The sequence below is a fragment of the Saccostrea cucullata genome, unplaced genomic scaffold (assembly GCF_032062105.1).
Source record: "Saccostrea cucullata isolate Sc308-1 unplaced genomic scaffold, CSIRO_AGI_Scuc_v1 ctg1183, whole genome shotgun sequence".
Lineage (NCBI taxonomy): Eukaryota > Metazoa > Mollusca > Bivalvia > Ostreida > Ostreidae > Saccostrea > Saccostrea cuccullata.
The window spans coordinates 26,612-45,348 of NW_026938384.1; the positions used below are offsets into that span (position 1 = coordinate 26,612).

Consider the following 18,737-nt stretch of genomic DNA (forward strand, 5'->3'; position numbering starts at 1 on the left):
GAAAGGTGGGACTAATATCAGTAAAATACCCATTGAATGGACTTTATAAAAAAAATAATAAAATAAATTCCCATTCTGTTTCAATAGTCTTATATAGTCCTATATTGTTTAAAATAAACAAAATATTATTTTCCATTTTTTATAAAAGAAATTTCAATTAACATTTTTGAATATTTTATGTAAGTAAATGTTTTTTTTTGTAAAAGTCTGACAGAAATGTGAATAAGTTTCAACTTTTCTATATTAATTTTATTAAAGTTCAAAATTTCGATTATAATCGATTATTAATCGATTATGTCCAGCCGATTATTACCGATAATCGATTCTGATTTTTTTCCGATTCCCCATCACTAACTAGGCCTAGGATTACCAAACTTTGTCATCTGATGCATCTTGGGTAGAAGGTGTGTCGCGCACAAAAAGTAGGTCGCTCTGACCTTTAATTAAGAAGTTATAGCCAAATATGGAAAAATCCTTTCTGGCCCATAACTAGAAAACCATAAGACCTACAATCATCAAACTTGGCCAGTTTATGCATCATAGGTAGAAGGTGTGTCACAACCTATTTCAAGGTCACTGTGACCTTTAATTTAAGTGAATTTTTTTTAAAAAAAATGTGTCTTTTTACTATTCATTTACACATCCCAAATAATGTAAGAGTATTGCACTGTTCTTATTTAAAAAGTGTTAAATCAAGAAAATACTTATTTTTTTTAAGCATATACTTGACAGCAATCTAAAACAAATATAATGTATGTTAGAGAAATCCAACGTCTCCCATGAGTGTAATTATCAAGCACTGGTCAAGAAGAATTTTGATAACAGAAAATTGCATGTCAAATGAGAGAGAAATTAATGGGTTTTGAGTGCGAGGAGCTAATTGACAGAGCATTGGCGTTATCTATATCCCTTGAGAATTGGGCAAATGGGTAAGCCTGTTTGATTAAAAATAGCTCTTGTTGACTAGCTTAAGTTTTGAAATGAATTTGATGAAAAGTAATTAAAACTAATTTGATATTGCATAATAGACTAATCTGATATTATGTAATATTATTAATTTAAAAGCTAATTTTATGGGGTGGGGTTGAATCAGCATGTCCATATGAATTACATACTAAAACCTGTCGGACATTAAATCTCAACCCAAAAAAAAAAATCTGAGAGTATTTTATATGTTTTTAAAAAAAAATTATAGTAGATAGTGCAGACCCATTCATCTCTTGGTAGTAATGAGTAGACAGGCATCCAGTTAAAGATTAATTAATGAGTTCAATGTAGGAAGGCTAGCTGTCTCAGTCGCTCTGATTAAGCAGCCCTTTGGGGATTAGACAGAAGAACTGCTGGTCAGTTTATAACATATGTCATTTGATGGCCAGCCTTTTTTTTCAAAATTAATTTGGTATAGATTAAGTTGTTAAGACTAATTTGATGATGGGCATTTGACAAGGTCTAACACAACCAGCACAGAAATCTATCAGTGATGTAATATTTATTATAATTGATGCCTACATCACAGGGGATGGATAAATGACAAATCATCGAAATCTTAGAATCAAGGTTGATGTGATTTTCTTGCACCTAAACTGTTCAAGAAAATTTCATGCGAGTTCTAATACGGACATGTCTGTTTGGCCTTTTTTCTGCGTTTCTATACTACTGGATTAGTCCATTTGTCTTCTAGGCAAGGGGTGTTACAATCATTTCGCACCAAAATGTCGCGTGTAAGTTTTTGCACCCTTTTCCCGGATTATTCTATTGAATGGAAATGAGCATGAATTATATAAAGTCTGTTTGATCAATCAGCTGATTCCATTTATTAAAAAAAGAAATTTAGCTTGTAGCTTAACTTGAGACATAAAATATGTCAACCTAATTATACCCCCGCAAACGAAGTTTAGGGGGGTATATTGGAATCACCATGTCCGTCTGTCTGTCCGTCTGTCTGTAGACAAGATTTTGTCCGGACCGTTTCTCAGAAACTGTTGGATGGATTTGTCTGAAAATTTATACACTTATTATTCACCATATGAAGATGTGCACCTGGGATTTTCATCATGATTGGATGATTTTTCTGCATATTACAGGCGTTTTTTCTTTTTTATTTTGTGATTTTGTTTGGCTCATAACTAGAAAACTATTACGACTTACAATCATCAAACTTGGACAATTTATGCATCTTGGGTAGACGGTGTGTCACGACCTATTTCAAGGTCACTGTGACCTTTAATTTAAGTGATTTTTTTTAAAAAACTAAGTCTTTAAAATTTTAAATTTCATAATCCTAAAAAATGTAAAAATATAGTTGTATCCTTATTAAAAAATGCTAAATTAAGTAAAAACTTATTTTTTATCATCTACTTTACAGCAAATTCTATAACAAATGTTAATGATTTGAGAGGAATTCAGTTTGTCCCATGGGCATAATTATCAAGCACTGGTCAAGGAGAATTTTTGATAGCAGAAATGTGCATGTCAAATTAGAGAGAAATTAATGAGTTAACTGGCAAGAGCATCTCTAGATCTAATCTGAATTAATCTCTTGGGAGTTGGGCAAAAAGAAATGGCCTTATAGTTGTTTGTGTTAATTAAGAGTTCTTGATGGCTGTAGTTCAGATAAAGATCTTTCAATTGGTGTAATGTAATTAAAACAAATTGATGTTTTAGTGTATGATTAAAACTGAATTAGTATTGTATAAGATTAAAACTGAATTAGTATTGTATAAAATAATTAAAATTAATTATACATGTGTTCATTGAAAAAAAAATTACATTTCAATTTTTATATATTTGCAACAAATTGCAGCCATGTCTCACTTAGAATTTTATAGTCTAAAGAATAATTAATTTTTGATTTTTTTTATTAGACTGTAGCATTTCCATTATTTCATAAAATATGCAATAAACAATTTAAAGCTGCAGATGGATATTTGTTAAGCTCTAACACAGCCAGTTTAGAATTATATGATGTATTATTTGTTTTAATTAATCCCTACACTGTAAGTCTCTTAGAGATGTATGTACAATATTTTAAACATGATAAGAAATGGAAATTAGATCATTGAAATCTGTGTCAATCTGTTAATCAAGGTTACTTAATTTTCTTGCACCCTAACCAATTTATGATTATCGAACAATATTTGATGGTCGTATCATGCTGTGGCAAGGCACTTTATTAGACAATAGTGAATACCTCTTACTAGATCCATAAAATATTTCTGAATTGGCACCTACTCTGAAAAACCCCGCGGGGGTATTTGTCCCTATTGGACAGTTCTAGTTTACATTTACTGAAGTTTGTTTTCTGCCGCTAGGCAGCCATTTTGGATGCCATTTTGGGTGTCCATTGTAAATTTATATGACACCTGGTTTATTCAGTCCGGGGATGTTTGACCATTCATAAGGAAAAAAAAAAGAAAAAAAAAAAAAATTTCCGACCTACCCACCCTTAATTTTTGGGGGGGATGTACTGGCCAAATATACATCTGATCATACCCCCCTCCTCTAGGGGTTTCCTCCACAGAGTATAGACTTATGAAAATATCCTCTCATATTTCAGGATTGAGAAAACATGAATTGACAAATATTTTTGACGTGGACCCCTTATCCCTGGGAAAAACTTCCTGAATCTGCACTGTGGCGACGCCACTCATATATTGCCGTCAAGTTTGTTGGGTCATTTAAGCCATACATGTTAACTCTACCGATTTAGGCAGGATTCTACAGCTTTTTCACTCCATCTCCCGCCTACCGATTTAATTCAGTAATCTACCGCTTTTCTACAAAAGCTTATGTCTAAAGTATTTTTTGGTTCGCTTTGGTATCCATTTTTGAAGCCACTCTCATAAAATCTCATAAGATATCCAGTGCTCCAAGTTGCGACTAAAAAGATTGCATTTGCGACCCAAAAATTAAATAGAAATTAAAATTAAGTCGCATTTTCGCGACTGAGAAAATTTGGGCTGGCAACGTCCATCTTTTTATGATCGGGATCGAGATTTACCTTTTCAAGATTTTCTATCAAGACAACGTTTGAAGATAAATACTTTAACACACTTTACAAAGCGTTGTATGGACTTAGATCACGTATTGTTATGACAGCATGAGCATGCTGTAATAGTTAAGTTATATAGAATCATAGAACCAGAAACGTATATACATAACGTTTCTGAGAGAATGGCATCCAAACGTCGTAAACTTTCTAGAGTTTCTCTGACTTTGTTATTAGAGCATTTGGTCATTGGCTTGCAAATCACAATTAAGTGTTTTGGCGGCATTGATAAGACTAAGTTATGGTTAAGATACGTAAACAGGTAAACATGATAAACAATTGGCAAATTCCTGTCAGAACAACTGTTAAAGTTTTATTTTATTTTGATTAAACTCTAATTCAATGATCAGATTACTTGTGTTCTTCTGTGGACATGTACTATACAAAGGGTGGTTGTATTTAATAAAAATATATCCTTCAACTAGCAAAAGATTTCTACTCACAGTAATTGATAATCTTTGATTTAATAAAAACATAACACATGTGGAAGTTAGTTCATTGTTTTAATAGTGTTATTTACATGATTTAATCATGGCGAGTGAAAAATTTGTTTATGGCGACAAGAAATTCTGAAATGGCAGCCAAAAAAATTTTAAGGTCGCCATTTAGCGACCTAAAAGTAAGTGCGACTTGGAGCACTGATATCGCATGATTTGACTCGGAAGCATACAAACGCTTTTTTAGTATCGATGTATACATAGATTTCAAGCACGAATTTGACAACAGCAACAGCACAAGATTACCAGTGATTACATTGGTTACGATAAATTTAGTCAACATCACTGCCATGAAAAAGGAGATACAGCATTTAAGAATTAGATGAAAACGTTTGACATCGTCTATAAAAGCACAGGAGCTCACAATGTTATCAATAAAGACAATAGAAATCACTCGATTGACCAAGCCATCTGGCACATCTCTACTTTCGTTTTTGATCATCGCGGAAAATCTGATTTATATAACGAAAGATAGGAACTTCTTTTAAAACTAGTTTAAACCATGTCATATCATTTGTTTTGTTTAACTACTGAATGAACATTCAGAATTACTGCTTCTAGCCTAGGCTTTATCAGCAAAGATCACTCTTCAAAAGGCTAAGTTAAACAGCCAACCCAAGCAAAATGATGAGCATGAAAAATATTTGAATTTGTACAATTTATGTCAAACTTAAGGGGTTTCCGTCTTCTTCTTTAAAGTGCAGTTGATATTTAAGATTAATTATTGTAGGTTTCATTTAAGGCTACATTAATGTATATTACATGAAATATATCGATAATCCAAGCATAAAACAACGAGCGCGCAATGCTACCGCTTTTGTGGTCTGAATCTCCCTATTTTTCATCACGATAGGTTAACATGTATGTTAAAGCATATAGGGCTTTAACTATTTATCCCACATTTCCAACAATCTTTGATGCTCTGGCATACCCAAGAAACTATTAAACATATTCTGCATGTCAGTCGTAACCGTTTTCCTGTAGTTATCAATTTTTTCAACTGTCTTCCTCATATCCTATGCTATAAGTAGTCAAATCTAATTTATGTAACCTTTACATGTAGCCATGCTTACCAGCATTAATCAATTACATTAGTTTTTGTCCCCCGCTTGAAAAGTGGGGGATATTAATTTGGGTTTGTCCGTCCGTCCGTCTGTCCGTCCGTCTCTCTAGCTGTCTGTAACGCTTTTGTTTCCACACGATATCTCGAGAACCCTTTGAGCTTTTGCAATGAAATTTAGCACAGCAACTCCCTATGGACTAAAGAATACCCCTATTGATTTTGAGGTCAAACAGTCAAAGGTCAAGGTCATAAATAAGCAAATTCTGTCTGTTATAACACTTTCGTTTCCACACGATATTTCGAGAACCCTTTGAGCTTTTGCAATGATATTTTACATAACAACTCCCTGTGGTCTAAGGAAGACCCCTATTGATTTTGAGGTCAAAAGGTCAAAGTTCAAGGTCGTAAATTTATACAGTCTGTTTGTATGAAACACTATCATTTTCGGGCGATATTTCAAGATTTTGAGCTTTTGCTATGTAATATTACACCAAAACTCCCTAGGACCTCTCTCACTCCTCTCAAAGTACCCCGCCCCGTTTGTTTTATTAGTATTTATTGTATTACATGTCGCTGTTTTTAGCACTGGGGCATGAAGAGAGTTATTACATATAAAACAGGTTCTCGGTGGACTTGATATTATTATTATTACATCTATTAGAACTGTTTAATAAAGGTTAAATTAGACACCATGCATTGTGTAAAATTTTGACTATATCGAACATGAATATATACATGTATGTCACTTCATGTTTGTATACAATTGTCGTTATGTTTCAGCGGCTCCCTGGTCTAGTGTCATGTCTCTCGCTTTAAATGTGAGAGGGCCCGGGATTGCATCTCGGATGATCCATTTTTTTTTCGAAATACTTTTCTTTTTTTAGGTCACCTGAGTAAACTCAGGTGACCTATTGCTATCTGTTTGCGTCCGTAGTGCGACGTGCGTCATCCGTCGTGCGTTAACATTTGACCATTTTCAGCTTCTTCTCTGCAACCACTGAACCAATTCCAACCAAATTTGGCACAAAGCATCTATGGGTGAAGGGAAACAAAAATTGTGAATTTCATGATCCTTGCCCCCCCGGGGCCTGAGGGGTGGGGCCAAAACCACTAAAATTAATGCAATCTTTAAAAATCTTCTTCTTTACTCCTGGACATCAAGCAGGCAAACTGTTTGCATGATTGTAATCAGCATTGAGTCCTCTACCAAAATTGTGAAATTCATGGCCCCAGGGTCAGGGGTTCTAGTGCTAGGGTGGGGCTAAATAAGTATATAGTGAAAATGTATTATTTTTTTGAAGGGCTTTATGATGAATTTAATCTTGTACCAACCCGTATTTATAGCCCGATAGATGTTTAAAAATGATACCTTATTACTTATATTTACATTTGTGACTTATTCAGACTTTATATTTGCCTGATTGTGACCTTTGACGTGTAAAAATGCATTATTTTTCAAACCCAACGGCATGTATACAATCCACTGAACACGCGTCAACCCTTTATGACGTCACTTAGAAATTACGTCAAACGATTATCTATACACACATCTATGACCTCTTGACCCCGTACCTGTATTTATACAGTTATAGATAAGCATTCCATCCAGTAATGTCATATAAGGGAAAACATTTGCAAAATTAATGTAAATATAGATATTGATGGCGTAAGTCAGGCAAGCTTTTTAAAAAGCTGTTACTTTTACTACAGTTTGAAATCACTTGATTTACCGGTGTAAACAAACAAAAGAATCTTGGAAAGTTCCCACCAAAATTCAAAATGTTAGACTGTTACAAACGATGTTTTTTGAGCATATAACTCGGTCAATATGCAATATTTTCTCATCCAGTAAAGCATTACATGAAATTCAAGCTACCTTTTTCCTGAAAGGTTTGGAAATTATAAAATTCTATATGTGTAAAATACGCCAACATAAGAAACCGCGCAGTGCTGATTTTGTTACCTGTTTCTCACAAATTCATATGATACCTTCCATTTTACACATATTTATAAATGTAAAGGTGTAGAAAATAATTATTTTAATAGAATTGGATCATTAAAGTATTCAAAAACGCTCAGAAATCAAGTTTTAGCAAGCAAGTCTGAAAATGTGTTGGCGCAATTGTCAATATTTACATTTGCAAATATCTTTCTTAAATGAACCCATTGAAAAGAAAATACGTTCAATTCTGTGTGAATTTCATTTGTGGGTCAGAAGTCATAGCGCGACTGTATCACAGAGCAATGTGATATTTTGACCAAACAACTTCTAGGTTATTGCGCGTCACTACATAGCAATGCGTTGGCCCGTCCCTGTAATAAATACAGTTTAACTCGAAATGTATGCGTTTCAAATGTAAATATAAGTAATAAACAACAATGTTAAAAAGTTAACTGGGAAATGAACTTTTAGTTGGTACGTGATCAAATCTACTGAGAAGCCCTTCGGGCTTCACAGGATTTGATCACGTGACCAACTAAAAGTTCATTTCCCACAGAACTTTTAACATTGTTGTTTATTTCTTAATTGAAGTAGTACTACAATTTAATGCTTTATGAGGAAATAAACTTTATATATAAAATTGATAATAAATAATAATTTAACCATCAGTTATATCATTGCACACATTTTTTATTATTCATGCAATCAATTTTGGCGTATTAAATATCTATTTTGCTATATACACCCGCTTTCACCTGAATTATTTTTTACTGAAAATTCAGATCAAAATTATGTAAATAGATTGGAAAATTTAATTCATGGTGAATCCTATGATATATAATGCATAGCAGAAATTAAATATTTTGACCCATTATAAAAAGTACAGTTTTAAACTGCACTCCAATTCATCAAAAACACTCTAAGGGGCAGCCAGGCAAACACTCAAAGGATATGGCCAGTGTGTCAAATTGTGGCATTAACAGTCAAGGGCATCATGGAAACAAGTTATTTTTGAAATAATTTGTCTCAGTTATTAAATATCAACATTTTGGGTTATCTATCCCTGATTATGCTTTTCTTCATTAACTTATTCCTGTTATTGATACTTTACTACTCATTATTGTAAACCTGCTGGCATCTGAATAGCTTTATTCATGCTGTGCTTGGATTATTAAGTACTGGTAGATAAAGTAATCTATCTTTAACACTTAACACATTGAAATCCAACAAGTTATAACTTATTTCAATTATTTCATCCTTAACCTACCTCACTTTAAAACTCTTGCACAAAAATCTACAGCTTTGCACAAAAAATGTAAGACATAGAGATTGTACAGTAATATCCAAAGATTTTAGGAAAATTAGTCTCAAGGCTGGCAAAATTGGCGGAAGATGTGTAATTGACCTCTGAAATGTTAATGAAATGGGATTATTTTCCTTGAAAAATATCATGTTATTTTCTTAATATCATCATATCATATTGTTAAGTCTATTAAAAGAAGTACATATATTTACAATTTTCTTAGCCTTACATCATCTTAAATCAGCAGCATCCTCAAAATATTAATTGTTTTTTTTTGCAAAACTAATAGGCATTTTACTTTTTAACATGTTAAGCTGATGATTAACTCAAATGAGTTACTTTTTTGTTTAGTAATAAATAAGTGAAGTAACATTTATAAAAAAGTTATTTTAGAAAATAACTTGATTCCATCATGCCCCTGACTGATTAAGGGGTAAAGAGTTAAAGCTCAAGTGAGCTATTCTGATCACAATTTGTCTGTAGTTTCTTCTGTCTGACCATCTGTCACACATTATATCTTAAGAACTGTAAGAGATACGGACTTAATATTTTACACATATATTGCTTGACACAATGGCATTCGTTAATTAATTGCCATGGTTGTGACCCTTGACCTTGTCCCTTGACCTACTTTACTAAAAAGTTAACTGTCAATTTACAGTCAGGGGCATAACTCAAACTAGCTGCAATAATGTAGCCCTCTCCGATTTTTTTTTTTTTTTTTGTTGGGAGAGGGCTACAACTCCTTAGGATCTCTATAATGGCGCAGATGCGGCAGTGGATCACTCCCGCACGGATTTCGGCTCAAATTATCAGTAAACGGCTATTTTATTATTATCTCTTACCTGGAATCCAAATATGTAATTATGCAAAACATAAATCGATCCAAAAATATTCACAACAACCCATACATCGGTTATTTTTCGTGTGTGTCAACAGCTTAACTTGAATTTATCCGCCATGTTTACTGACCTTGATGGATTGTATTTTGGGACAGCCAATGAGAATTTAGGTTCTATAGGAGCGGATCTACTAGGAATTCCCTTATTTTAAGCATACGTATCGCTGTTTTCGCAAAAATAACACTTGAAATGGTTTTATTTATCGATGTTTTTGTAATATATTATAGCACAATCGTTTATAAACATCGACTTTTGCTTTATTTGGTTGTTCCAAATTTTAAGCGAAAGTCTCACTACGTCACGCGTGAACTGTCATGGCAGCTGAATATTGCAGCTGGGAAAGACACAGATTTATTTTACATGGTTTTCGAGTTTAACAGGCTATGTTGTTGACAGTGAATAAAAATTCCGTCTTATAAGAAGTAAGTTTAATGTAAAAATAATTTATTTTGCCTCCAATCACCCGTATCAAAAAAATATATTTGCACCATTACGGAGATGCGATGGAATTGTAGCCCTCTCCAGAAAATATCAGATAAAAAAAATCGGAGAGGGCTACATTATTGCAGCTAAACTCAAACAAGTTATTTTCAAAAATAACTCAAATGAGTTATTTTACATTATTTCACACACACATTTTTTTTTGAAAAATAACTTAAATAAGTTATTTTTATATCCTACTTGGACATTGATTTCTTGGAAATTTGGTGTTTAATGCCAATTTGCATTGCATTTTGGGATTCCATTATGTAATACTAGATGGAGTTCACCGACTCCAATGTAGAATTGGTGAGGAGGTGGAGATAAACAGCATTTTACTCCTTATTTTGTCGTTTTATCCACATGGTGTATATGTCCAATTTTAATCATTAAATAAAAAAAATTCCCCACTTTTCCCAAGACTTTGGACACTTTTTCTGCATTGAGCAAGGTTTTTACTTAGTCAAACATTTGTTTTTGTCTTGGTGCACGAGCAAAATCCTTTGGTGCACAGGGTGTGAAGTTAGGGAAGAATGACACAAAATAACTTAAATAAGTTATTTATTTATTGAAGCTATTTTGGAAAAATAACGTGTTTGAGTTATTAAGGTTAGGAAAAAGTAGGTCATAGCAAAGAGAAGTAACTCATTGAGACAAAAAAATAACTCATTTGAGTTATTTTGGAAAATAACTTGTTTAAGTTATGCCCCTGACTGATTTACAGCATATTTTTGACATTTAAGGGGTAATTCAATGCTATGTAGCATGTTCACTAATTGTCATAAAAGATGAAAAAATACCAGCGTTACAATTCACCTGACATTGACCATTGACATTCTTTTCAAAGAATATCCCGGACATTTAACTTAATGCAGTTAAATGCTTAGTTGTGGGTGTTTATAATTAACAATTATACATGTTTATGAGCTCATATAATACTGTTCTTTGAACAATTGTTGAAACTGTATGATATTCAGTTACCACACCAACTGATTTTATACGCCCGTCTTAAGACGGGACGTATTATGTTATAGGCTTCGTGTCCGTCCGTCTGTCCGTCTGTCTGTTAGCTTTTTCGTTTCCGGCTCATAACTTTAATACTACAAGGCCTAGGATTATCAAACTTTGTCATCTGATGCATCTTGGGTAGAAGGTGTGTCGCGCACAAAAAGTAGGTCGCTGTGACCTTTAATTAAGAAGTTATAGCCAAATATGGAAAAATCCTTTCCGGCCCATAACTAGAAAACCATAAGACCTACAATCATCAAACTTGGCCAGTTTATGCATCTTAGGTAGAAGGTGTGTCGCGACCTATTTCAAGGTCACTGTGACCTTTAATTTAAGTGAATTTTTTTTTTAAAAAAAGTGTCTTTTTACTATTCATTTAAACATCCCAAATAATGTAAGAGTATTGTACTGTCCTTATTAAAAAAGTGTTAAATCAAGAAAATACTTATTTTTTTTAAGCATATACTTGGCAGCAATCTTTAACAAATAAAATGTATGTTAGAGAAATCCTACCTCTCCCATGAGTGTAATTATCAAGCACTGGTCAAGAAGAATTTTGATAACAGAAAATTGCATGTCAAATTAGAGAGAAATTAATGGGTTTTGAGTGCGAGGAGCATTGGTGTTATCTATGTCCCTTGAGTATTGGGCAAATGGGTAAGCCTGTTTGATTAAAAATAGCTCTTGCTGACTAGCTTAAGTTTTAAAATGAATTTGATGAAAAGTAATTAAAACAAATTTGATACTGCATAATAGACCAATCTGATATTATGTAACATTATTTAAAAACTAATTTTATGGGGTTGGGTGAAATCAGCATGTCCATATGAATTACATATTAAAACCTGTCGGACATTAAATCTCAACCAAAAAAAAATCTTTGAGTATTTTATATGTTAAAAAAAAAAATTATAGTAGATTGTGCAGACCCATTCATCTCTTGGTAGTAATGAGTAGACAAGCATCCAGTTAAAGATTAATTAATGAGTTCAATGTAGGAAGGCTAGCGTCTTATCTGTACCCTTTGGGGATTAGACAGAAGAACTGCTGGTCAGTTTATAACATATGTCATTTGATGGCCAGTCTTTTTTTTTTCAAAATTAATTTGGTGTACATTCAGTTGTTAAGACTTATTTGATGATGGGCATTTGACAAGGTCTAACACAACCAGCATAGAAATCTATCAGTGATGTAATATTCATTATAATTAATGCCTACATCACAGGGATGGATAAATATTTTAAGGAATGGAAAAATCATGTAAATCTTAGAATCAAGGTTGACGTGATTTTCTTGCACGCTAAACTGTTCAAGAAAATTGTAATCTTTTGACGGGCGTATCATGCTGTGGCGCGGCACTTTATTTATATATGAAAATACGTTGGGATTGGGATTCAACAACAGATCATGTAGAGTGACAATTGATGTATATCACGTATTTTAACACAATTTTTGTAAAAAGATAAATAATTATTAATGATGGTTTCAACTTCATTGTTTATTTGAAGGTTGGGAATCATTAAATTTTTTGATTGACAGACTTTATTGCAGTTTTAAATATGTGCATGATGTGTGGATGTTTTTTGTGCATTTATGAACTATCATGGTAGATTTTTTTGCTTGAAATACTGTATATTCTTGTAGCATATTTTATAGCTGACCACTCTTAGATAACTGATTTCTTTACATCTTTAAAGAAGCTAAAAGCAGGTGACACATACAGTTGCTGGAACGTTATTGTTGACAACTTACACGCACCATCACGTTACACGCACGATTCCGCACGATTAACGCACGATTAAACCTGATACACGAACGATCCTTCACATTCACGATTCTAAACGTTACACGATCTTACAAGATTGCTTACGCAAACGCACGATTCTTCACTCAAAATAGTTCAAATTATTTAGGAATCAATATTTCCAAAACGAAATACGGCTTTATATTGAATTTAAATTCAAAGAATTATCAATAAATATATTATATCATCGACTTTGAAAAAAAACGGAAATGGGTATTTCTGGAACTAAATACATGTAAGGTTTTTTTTATTATTATTTTAGATAATAAATAATTATTTAGATAATTCTCCGACATAAGAAAACTGATTTTTTTGTTCTATCAGAAGATAGTAGTAGGTGGACCGTAAAATTTGATTGAATTGGATTTCTTAATATGTAGAATGGGGGATACGATTGGGAAAAAAATGGCAGCATGGAATGACTTAACTTAAAAGTTATATCTATATGTTTTCATTACTTCAAAATGTTTATAAATCTCTAAAACGACATTGCAAATTATTGTTTTACTTTAAAAATTACGGTAATTAAAAGTAAGCTAAAGAGATAAACACTGTTAAACAGAACCCCGAGAATCATCTGCGTGACGTGCATGTACATTTGCCGACTAAACATTTATGTAAGCTTTGAAAAATATTTATTTATTTGTAAAAATATTAAATATTTCTTTTTGATTATTTGAAAATTGAAAAAAAATCTTACCACAATAATAAGCAAACAAGAATGAACTTCAGAAAGATATAGTAAAACATCTTAGTACGGTTTATCATAATAAGTCACGCTATTTGATGAGAACATAATATTGTAAGACTTACTATATTGTTTGTTTACAAGCGATAGTTAGTTCGTTCCGCATTCAATTAATTAAACTGCTCTTCATTCCTTTTATTTGGATTAAAAAATAAAATATAAACGAAATACTTGTTTCACAGATAACATTCCGCTAAAAACTTACAAAACAAAATTTACACGTTTCTAAACGCACGTTCACGCATGATTAAAACCGCAAACGATTCAGTTTGTTACACGCACGATCTCGGACGTTACACGAACGATCACGCACGATGCACGAACGATTTTACACGATTGGTTTGTCAACAATAACGTTCCAGCCACTGTACATTCCTTGGAACACTCATTGACAAGTATCATATTTTACTTATAGCTTAGACTGAAAAAAGAAGTCAAGAGATATAAAATTTCTTTTTATTTTGAAAAAAAAAACATGACAAATGCATCATTTGGGAAGGGTTTTGCTTGATTAACATTTTAAATCTAGATTTTGTTTCTTTTTGGTTGAAAATTTTTTAGACATAAATGTATAATTGAGGTATTTTCCAGGTATTCTGACAGCTCCAATTGGAAATGTGTACAGGGAAACTGAAGTGACTAACAAGTCAGCCAAGTGTCAAATAGAGAAACTGCAGACATGGTATGCAACAAAAAAGAAACCACACAGGATTTCACCATCCAGAGGTTGGACATTTGTCATTAAAATTATTTTGAATGTAGATATTTTTCCCCCATGATCTTCTCTGGGCATACTTTAGAACATACTTGCATACATATTTATGCATTCCTAATTATGCCAAAAAAATTGCAAGAAGGCTTTATTGCAAATAAACATCAATACATGTATTTGATTTTACTGAAAAATACTGGATATTGCAATTACTTTACTAAGCCAAACTCTTTTGCGGTAGAGGTATGAAATGTCTGTTGAATGGAGACATTGTGCTTTATGAAAACAATGCAAGATCAATCCTTATGGAATTTAAAAGGGAGACTATAAAATACTCTTAACTTTCCTAATTTAACAGTCTACTGCTTGGATTCATGGCAATACATTGTACTTTCCGTGGCCTAATGATTTTTGAATGATTCGATTGTTACTACTGTACAAAGCCCCAGAAATCTTGCAAGATTTAGAGGTTGCTTTACGCCCCTTCAAAAGAGAGGTATAAAGCTTAATGACTACTAGGTCTCATAATCACATGTTTGCATGTTGCATTAAACATATTAAAAGCAATCATTAAGACCTAATTATTCTAATACACTAGGCCAAAAGAAAAATTACTCGTTTCCTGTCCCTGACCAAAAAGATAGGATAGGTATGTACATGTTATGATGTAGGAAAAAAAATTTGAGAAATGTTTGAGAAAAAAGAAATTATTTTAGTTCAATGAATGCAGAACATATAGGCTGATATAGTATATAATAACAAGAAAACAGTATGTTAACAGTGTACAAAGCAAGTTTGTTAATAAAGATTTATAAAGTAAAGCCACTAAAGGTATCCTGTACACTTGTGATGTTAGTATAAGTTCTGTAAATATTGTTGGTCAACTTTCCGAGTTTTGTTTGTCAGAAATATAGCCCCCCAAAAATGAAAATGTAAAAAAAAAAAACCTTTTAGGGTCGGAGGATAAATGTAGGGTAGGTCGGATGACAGGAAACAAGAGTATATTGTATTTTGGCCTTATGCACTTTAGGTAGAGTATGATCTTAGGGAGATAATCATATTTCTTCCATTAAAAAAAGCAGTGTACAGCTATAATTTATTGGTGGAGAAATGTTATTTGGAAGGAGGCAAGGCTCAAAGAGCTAATTAATGCTATGGCCATTTGTTTAGTGTGCATAAAGTTTTTAGAATATGAGCCCTAACTCAAAAACCCCTTGGCCAATCATTGTCAAATTAGTCACAGGGTATCCTTTGCCCATGGGCTCCAGTTTATATCAAAACTAGGGTTGGGAACCTTAAAGAAGGGGAGATAATTAGGTAAATAAAATTATAAGTACTGGTTGCTTTAAATCCTACTCAAGAACCACCAGGCAGATAATCACAAAACCTACAAACAAATATGAGAATATAAGGGATGGGACAATATTCCGATACAACGATACATACTGATATTTTCCTCTAAGATAGGTTCACGATACACTTGATTCAAGCATTCAAACATCGGTACGAAACGATAAACGAATCACCTATCCAAAAATTGAAAATGAAAGCACCTTCCTTGGAAAAGGGCGGCTTGTACAAGGTGAAGAGATGATGTTGATATTGAAAACACACTGTAGAACTAAAGTCGTTGATTAGGGGTAAAACACTTTCACTTTTAAGCATCTCGTACATTTTTTGTAATCTCAACTTGGCTACAGACTTATCAGCAATTAATAATAACGTTACTGTGATGTTTTTAAATGAATTTTTTTGTCTGTGTTCACCAGTCACGGTAGCCTAGTGGTAGAGCGTTCGCTTCGTGATCGGAAGGCCCATGTTCGATTCTCGATCGCGACGCCGCGTCATACCTAAGACGTAAACATAGGTAGTGACTGTTCCTTCGCCAATTGCTCGGCACTAGAAGTGAAAGTCTTGGGTCTTTCGGATACACTTTGTATGACCTTAAAAACGTAGGTCCTGTGTCACGGTAGGCGTTGGCATGATAAAGAACCCTCACTGCTCAATGGCCCTGAGTGCCGAGTATAGGTCTAAATTTGAAGCCCTTCACCGGCATCGGTGACATCTCCAAATGAGTGAAAAATTCTCAAGAGGGCCGTTAAACAATATCCAATCAATCAATCATTAGTCTGTGTTCTTTGATGAACTACACACATATTTGAAAACAACTTGTGATAGAAATTTGGTAATAATAATATGTACATGTATTATTGTTTTTGTAAAGTTTTAGTCAATGAAATTGATGAACTTCAAGTATTTATTTCAGAGCACACATGATTTGATAAAGATCAATTTGTTGATTTAATTTCAAGACAATTATAATGAAATAAAATACATATATTCTTTTGATTAGTTTTATAGTTTATCATGTTGATTTAATGTCAAAACAAAAAATAAAATAAAAAACTTAACTTTTAAAATAGTTTTATAACCTTTACCGTAATATCGAGACCTATACGTATGCTATCGTGCTGATATTGAGATACATATAAATCGCAAGATCTGTGTATCGTCCCAACCCAGGAGAATATGTTGAAGATTAAGAATTGTTCAAGGCATCACCCTGGGGCAAAAGGCATGGTCTAAAGATCACTTTATAATTTTAAACATTGATATTTTGCTTACTATAAAGACTAGGACCATCAAGTGTTGTAAGTTGATGCATCGTAGGACGTCGTATCATGTTAACTCAAAAGTAAGTCAAATTTGTTTTCAAGTTGATTTGGAGTAATATTTTGGAAACTTTAAGACCTAAGACCATCAGACTTTGTCAGTTAATGCATCATGTGTCCTCAAACAATGTCAGCTTGAAAGTAGGTCACCATGACCAACTTTTTGAATTAGCTAATCTCCTCTAAAACATTTAAGGCAATTATTTCAGATACCGAGAAGTTTAAAATCATCAAACTTTGTAGTACGAAGATGCATCTTGGGGCCTTTAAACATTAATATTGAAAAGTTGATCAGAGTGACCTACTTTTTAATTTTTGCAGGCATTTGTTTTCACCATGGCATGATTTTGAAAACTTACAGACATATGGTCATCAAACTCTGTCAGTTGATGCATATGCATCTTGTGTCTTCTGAGAACATATCCCTAAAGAAGGTCAGGGTAATCTACTTCTGAAATTTTATTATATTTTTGTTATATTCATGTATTTTGTCTCTGGTACTAATTGGCTTAGAATCATCAAACTTTGTCAGTATGTATGCATCTTAGATTTTCGGAGAATGTCAACCAAAAAGTTCATCATGGTGACCTACTTTTGACATTTTATGGCTATATTTAAATATCTAAAGTACTTATTGGCTTAGAATCATTAAATTTTGTCAGTTGATGCATCTTTTGTCTTGGAGAATGTCAACTAAAAAGCAGGTCAGAATGACCTACTTTTGAATTCTTTTGGAAATTTTTAAATATTTCACAATCAGGTACTTTTAAGCTAAGAAACTCTGTTCAATTGATGCATCTTGGGTCCTCAGAATGTGTCTAATAAAAAGGTCATGGTGACCTACTTTTGGAATTTCTATGCATTGTTTGAAAATTTCAAATAATAAGAGTCTTAAGGGGACGAAGGATGCATGGTCACATGACTCAGTTCAATTACGTCATAATCTCTGATAAAATATGTACAAAACCAGATTGAAACCACAGTATTTGTAAAATAATTTGACTTTGTTTGAGTTCACCATCTTGCCTAAAAATATCTAATAACATTCAAACTTTCTTGCAAATATCAAATTACGGAATAGATTGATCCGCTTTTCTGTTTCCCTACACTGCGCGTCCAGCAAGTCCTTGATGTCATAGTGGATCTCTCAGTACAGTAAGATTGGGTAGTAAAATATCATAAAAACGGGTGATGATCTGTACGTGATGAGTTATTTTATGAATTACAGAACACAAAAAGTATTTTTACATGGATGTTGATGGAAGTATTTTGTAGTTAATATGTCTTATCTCGCTTATTTCGCAAATATGTGTTGTCATAGTTTGGTTTTCCTGTACTCAAGAAATGTAAACATGACACATTTTTCTCATGTTTATGTCTTGTTTAAGTATGCCCTGTGCAATATTGGCTCAGCTTCACCAATCGATATTTTTGCAGTTAATCAATTACATAACGAACTTGCATTTCAACTTAAATTTTCAAATAATGAATGATAGGATTTTCTGTAAATTAATTTTTTTGTTGTTTAACCTAAACAATTGTCTTTAAAAGTACATAA

General features: G+C 32.9%; 1 protein-coding gene across 3 annotated transcripts in view; it reads left to right on the forward strand.

The window, feature by feature from the left end:
* LOC134250100 (uncharacterized) overlaps positions 1–18,737 on the forward strand; it is a 66,297-nt gene that overhangs the window by 20,292 nt on the left and 27,268 nt on the right. For all 3 annotated transcript variants that reach the window (XM_062732451.1, XM_062732453.1, XM_062732452.1), the window contains exon 6: positions 14,387–14,521. In XM_062732451.1, the coding sequence (XP_062588435.1) occupies positions 14,387–14,521 (135 nt within the window). The remainder of the gene's footprint in view (positions 1–14,386; positions 14,522–18,737) is intronic.